This window comes from Rhagoletis zephyria, unplaced genomic scaffold (assembly GCF_001687245.7).
Source record: "Rhagoletis zephyria isolate East Lansing unplaced genomic scaffold, Rhagoletis_zephyria_1.1 Rzeph_scaffold_14571, whole genome shotgun sequence".
In the NCBI taxonomy this organism is placed as follows: Eukaryota; Metazoa; Arthropoda; class Insecta; order Diptera; family Tephritidae; genus Rhagoletis; species Rhagoletis zephyria.
Window position 1 is genome coordinate 7,328 of NW_016171640.1, and position 6,825 is coordinate 14,152.

At 37.9% G+C, this 6,825-nt stretch overlaps 1 protein-coding gene across 1 annotated transcript; it reads left to right on the top strand.

The window, feature by feature from the left end:
- Window positions 1-488: 488 nt before the first annotated feature.
- On the top strand, window positions 489-6,237 carry LOC108378631 (transcription factor SPT20 homolog). The gene is given in 4 exon segments (XM_017634936.1): window positions 489-1,696; window positions 4,361-4,876; window positions 4,878-5,529; window positions 5,797-6,237. Coding segments are annotated over 4 exon segments (2,391 nt in total). The 5' UTR covers window positions 489-544; the 3' UTR covers window positions 5,868-6,237.
- Window positions 6,238-6,825: the final 588 nt, after the last annotated feature.

Sequence of the window (6,825 nt, forward strand, 5' to 3'; positions counted from 1 at the left end):
GAGATAAAGGGCTACAAGAGTATTTGAAAAAGTTAGAGTTATGAGTTAGAGTTAAAGGTTAACGAAAGCAAGTGTGTTCAGAAAACATTTACTTTGAAGAAAGAAACTTGCCAACCAAAAAAAGATAGTGTCAAGTACCTGGGGATGACACTAGATAGAAGACTTACCTGGAAAAAGCATATAGAAAACAAAATTTCTCAAGCGTAACTTAAACAAGCAAGCCTTCAATGTGTAATTCTTAACAGCTCCAAAGTTATTATATATCGAAAATAGTATCTTTGTAAAACTGGGGCTAAGTAAGTAGAACACAATTAAAGAAGGTAAATAGAAACTTATGCTTAGTTTTGTTCTACATATATAGTGGCAAAATTATATAAATAAAAGAACAACGATTAAGAATCCAGATACCACTTTTCACATATTAAAACCTATTTTACAAATTTTTTTATGATCACTTTAATTACACTTTCATTTAATTTTTCTGTTCTAGAAATTTGTAATCTGCCTCATACTCGCCTCACTCATCAGTCGAACCCAACTGGCGATGTGTACAGAAGATGAGAACTCAACAGAAACGAATGAAATTATTCCGCGAGAAGCAATCGAAAAATTAGATTTTTCTGTAAGACAAGCCCTGTTACGTGCCATAGATAAGTTGGAGAGAGAAGCAGCAGCTGAAGATTACGACGACGAAGATGAAGATGAAGAAGATCAAACTGTTACCAGCAGTCCGACCGCAGAGCCACTATCCCAAATGCCGGCAAATACGCTAATTGCACCAAGCATCAGCAACGCCGTCACGCCATTCAATAGCAGCACACCCACAAACAGCAATTCCACAAACGCCACCAAAGACGAAATACTTGAGGAGAGCACAAATGGCGCCGATGTGCATCCAAGTGTACAGTTCTACACCGCCATTTTCGATGAGAAACACGCGCACGAACAGCCATTATCGACTTTCATCGACCGCTCACGCATCTGGAAGAAGACTATCAAAAAGATCCATACGGGCACACCGGCGATTTCCGGTGATGACACTGTGGCACATGCCTCTAGCACTTTTGAAAGTAGCCGACAGACCGCACGCAGTGTGGGTAATATACTAAATTCAAACTCAGCGGTGCGCTTAAATGAAATATCTGGCGAAAATTCGGATGAGGTCAAATTTGAAATACGTAAGACACATAACAACGCAGCGACGACAACACCAACTACCACAACAACTACGACGACGACAACTACCACAACTACACCGCGTCCACGTACAACGCGACGTCGTCCACCTACTACGACCACTACAACAACTACAACTACACCACGTCCCACTCACAATGAGGATGGCGAAAATATCGAAGTGGTGGACAAGGGTGACATACGCATACAAGAGGCACCATTGGTGACAGCATTTACCGTGGATTTAGATGAACGTGGCGCGGCTAAGAATGTCATACCCATCTTAGAACAACCGAAGGTACAGCGTCCCTTGGCTTCAGCCAACGGTCAACAGCAGTTCGCTACAGGTCCCACTATCTCAAAGCTGAATGTTTTACCAACGAATCCACTATCAGGCTTGCCTCAAAGTGAAGCCGTATACAGCAATGTTGCACTAGCGGCTCCAACGCAAGCGACAAATATTTTGGCTACACCTACAACGCCGTTTACGAATACTGCGCAAGCGGATAACTTTGTGACGGTGAGTTTTGTTTGGTTTATGTGTAAATGCGACTTTGGCTCACAGCAATTTAATGTCGATAGTAAGGCGATATTTGAAACTTCTATCGTAAAATGGAAACACTAAAGAAATTAGATGTATCCGTCTAAGTAAATACTTCTAAGTTTTCGAAACATTTGAGAATTTTGGTCCCCTTTAAACAATATAAAAATTTGTTTCAGTCTGAGTTGAGTACAACATAGTAATTTGCTAGAATTTTATAGTTGTTGGCATTATTTGTAGAACACTCTGTGGTAGTTCCACTAAAAACAAGAATTTAATCATTTTATCCATAAAAATATCTGGGTAGTCTAGATAAGCTTATGGTAGCCGCTCGCATGGTTTAAAGTCGACCAGAGCCTCGTTTGTCTATTGTTAGTATTGAGCTTAGTGTTGCTTTGACTCTCTCTCTCTAACAAAGTCAAACTGACAGCTTTCTTGGACTTGTATTTAGCTAGTCTGATAAAGTTAAAACAATAGATTATCCAAACTAAGGAACACAGACTCAGAACCGACGGCCTCTGCAACTGCAAGGCTTCATGAAACCTTATCTAGAAGAATTACAAAAACCAGGGCAGCGATTAGGACAGCAAAGGGAACGTTTAAACATTAAACATTAATTGAAAAGGAGAGGACGGTTATCCTACTTTCTTCCAGCCACTAGCACATTTAAATGCCTTTCATTCCAAGAATGCGTTGCCATATTTCATTCGATATATATTCAAGTCACTAAAATTGGTGAAGCTGTCCTTCAAAATGTTGTATTAATCATTCAATTTTGTGGAGCACTATGGAAGATATGACGCTTTATTGACCAGATACAGCGCTTTCAGGTTTTTAAAACCTTTTTTTTTTAATATATAACTAAATCTGAGCAAGGTGACTATTTTACGCAATATTAATAGAAATATCGTTTGGTAACAGAAAAATACCTTTTAGAAATAAGTATATAGATCGTCAATAAACCAATGAATAGCCCTTAAACCACTCATCCGTTATTTGGATATATTTCTGAAAAATTTTACATTACTTAAGCAGGGGCTCACATAGAACACGAGTTCAAAGCCCGTTGTGAATCCACAGAGTTGCTGATATATTTTGAAGCCGTGATGAAAATCCTTATGCATCTGAGATTTAAATCTTCCAATGTATCACTAAAGAAAGGAAACGCCAGAAAGCGTTATCAGCTCTTCAGTTGCAGTTAGCCGAACAGTTGCAGAGAAGATGGAGCTTTTACAATTCCGGAAACATCTGAGCCATTCCGCGTGTTTATTTATAAGGCAGGGACCGGTAACAGATTTTTCCGATCCCATCCATCCATCTCTCGCTCGTGCGAGTATAGATAAATTATCCTAAAAGCAGCTTGTAATTGGCGAAGGGCATATCAATGCGTTCTTTGCAAGGAAGAATCAGTTTATAGCTTCCATTATAGCTGACACCTCAGCCTGGAAGACACCACAGTACTCCGATAGTCGAAGTGAACGGCTCAGAGCAGGGATGCCAGAAAATAACCTTCTCCCACTCTACCGTTCATTTGAAACCATTTGTGAAAATTACTATACCACCGGGTAAAGTATAATAGTTTTCTATCCATTCCTTCCTGCTTGCGATTTTTATGACGAAATTTCTATCCGGAACCAGAGTTTCAATACAACGGTCATTACAATTTTTTTTTTATTTCAGTAAACTTGTGTTATTATTTCAACATCGATGAAAATTTCTATGAAGTAGAGCTATTGCTATAAAAAGGGGTTCGGCGTGTCTTGGAGGTTTCTGTCGTAAATGAGTTCTTTAAGAGAACACACTTCGCAGGTGGATGGCGGCAGGTCGCAGAATTGAGACCTGATACCTGATGGACCATCTATTTTTAACAAAGATTGCCTCTCAGAAGATTTTGGCAATCTTTGAATAAAAAAAAATACCCAACAGTTTGAGAGAAGGGCTAGGTACAATACGCAGCATTAGTTGAACCTCAGAAGCACAGAACTCTGGCTCTTAGCTAGAAGGTCAGACTCGAATAAATATTAACAAATTTATTAAACTATATCCGATGCCAAAACTTTTCCAATAATATTTTTGGCTTCAGACAGTTTCTCTCATAAATGATTTTGCATACTAGAATTAGTCGAGGTAAGATCAGGTAAGAGACAAATTTATGTAGAGCTTTCAATCGAAAATTTCGATTCGCAGATGATGAATTAGTTCTGTAGAGGATTTACTACGTTTAGTTTTTATTGCCTTACTGTTCACTGCTTGCTTTAACATGACGAATTTATTGAAATTTTAGCGACAACAAATTTCTACATTTTTGATCGATTTATTCGATAAGGCCGGGCATTCATTTGAATTGCTTTCTATACATTCGCATGTTTGTCCGATGTATACAAAATTCTAGCCCTTCGCTTTTTTCCGAAATCGATTCTATAGCACGCTTTCTATTTTTGGAGGTCTATACGGGAATTTAGGAAAAAAATTCGTAAATCTTGACACCAATTTTCGGGAAAAATATAGAGAACTTCCAAGTCCCAAATGTTTTTGTAATGAAAAACTCAGTATTTTTTTAGAAATTTGCAGCGATCACTTTAATCGTAATACGAACTCATATGTAGGTACTCACTTTTTCTTTGTAAATCTGATTTCTTGCAGAAGCCTTCTGCACAAACGGCTGCTGCTGTCAATGAAAATACCCGCCAAGAAGGAGTAAGCACTTACCTAATCGAGCGCCAACGTCAACTCGAACAACAAATCTATCAGCTCAAACTACAAGCACAACAACAACAAGATTTAATTTTGAGACAACTAAAATTACTTGAGGAACAAGCGAGATTTAATAACTTGCCACACCCCACTGTCCAAACACCGCCGGTGTCGACTGCACAAACTTTCGTGCAAACTTTACAGCAGCAGTCCCATCAGCATCAGCAACCGCAGACACACCCTCAGCCACATGCACAACACAACCAACAATTACAAAGTGCTGCGCAGCAACAACAACAAAGCCCAATTGTCAGTTTCACCATACGTCCCTCTGTGGAATTCATACCAAACCCTGTCACCCAAAGTACAACAACATTTTTCAACACTTTCCCTGTGGAGCAACAATTGCCATTACATGAGAGTGGCAATAAATTTTCGCTTAGCGGCAGTAGCAGCAATTATACAGCCAAATATATTGGCAGTGACGCAACAACAATTGCCAGTGAATGATCCCATACAAAAGGTTTTCCAAAATTTGCAAAATCTTCAGAGCCAAAAAGTGAATCCAACTCAACCGCAGGCGACAAACGCTGAAGCTTCAGTGCAGATACAGGCATCGAATCAATTTAAAATCACACCTACTTTTCCAACCGTGCAGACACCGTTCGAATTGTCACTCTTTCAGTCATTGCCGCAGCATAATCACCAGCAATTCCATCAGCAGCAGCAGCAGCAGCAGCATCCACCGGCGCAACAGCAATCGCCTTTAGTGCCCACTTTTTTGAGTCAAGCGCTACTGGAACAGCAGAAACAGCAACAACAACATAGCCAGCGGCAGCAACAAACATTGCAACAACAGCAACAGCATCGTTCGCGTTTATTTCGCCAAGAGGCGGGCACGTCTAATTTCGGCCAACAGCAGTCAATAACTCAATTTTCTTCGGTCCAATCTGTCATACCAACAGCCATACTAAATCAGCAGCAACAACAACAGCAACAACAAACATTGGATAATATAAATTTCTATCGGCAGCATTTAGATCCACAAATTAGCAATCAATTGCAACAAAATGCACAATTATATCAGCAACAGCAGCAGCAATTACAACCACCGCCAGGTAAAGCATCCAATACAGTAAGTACTAGCAGTAGTAGTAGCATTAGTAGTATTAGTAGTAGCATTAATAGCGGAATTAGTAGTAGAGTGAATAACAGTAGTAGCAGAGGTAGCACACAGAGCGCTTCAAATAGTAGTAGTAGTAGTAGTAGTTCCTTAAGTAGCGTCGGCCATAAGTCTACGCATAGCTTTCCACGTAGTTTAAGTAGTAGAGATAAATTTCATTATACAAATTTTGAAGAATTGAAATTAATCGGCAATGTTTTAGCACTAAATCGTGGCATTAACAACTTTGCACCTCCAACTTCACAAAACCTGCCCTTCGCTGGACGATTCTAAGCATTTGGTATGAGTCGCAACCGCAACGCCACAAGGATGAGTACAACCTGTAGCATTCACTTCCACAGCCGCCGTTAGCTCAATACACGCAAAAGTAATTAATGCTGAAGTTATTTGCACTTAAATACCATTACTGGCAGAACGCATCAGCAATTTGCTTACAAAGAAAATAATGCCCCAACACCAAGAGCAGCAACATTTCCGCCCACAACTAACTTCTTCTTACTACTTATTAACAATAACAAATGCACGGCAAATCCTTTTTGTGAATGACTTAACTAAGTATATGAAAACGTAGTTGTTATAAATATTTTTTGAGATGGCAGGGACCGTAACAGTTACAAATGTTATTAAAAACTGTCGCTCTTTAACAATTATTTTTTGACCTTTATTTAATTACTCCTCAAATAATATTTTTTCGGATTTTTATTTTATAAATCCAAAATAAGAATTATTTTTGAATTAGTATATCTTAGATAACAGTTATTGAAGTTTTTTATTTATAAAAGCCATCAATATAAATCAGTTACTGACTTTTATTTTTAAAAACTATATTATAAATGTCATTTGTGTAAGCCGTAGTAAACTTTGGTTCTCCAACACCTTTTTAACTGCGAAAAACAATAATGACTTTTATACGTATGACTTAAAAAATAAAAGTCTGTGAATGATTTATATTGACGATTTTTATAAATAAATGTCTTCAACAACTGTTCTAAACATATAAAATAAAAATTAAAAACAACTGTTACTTACAGATTATTTAGATAAAAATCAAAAATAATTGTTATTTTTTTAATTTTGCATAAAAATTACTAATAATAATTTGTTTTCAAATTTGATTCTCGTGTTAAAAAAATGTATTGGTATGACAATGACAGTTTTCATCAATAACTGTTATGTTCGGTCCCTGAAAAATGCTAATCGTATTTAGAAATCATGAATGTATGCATATATA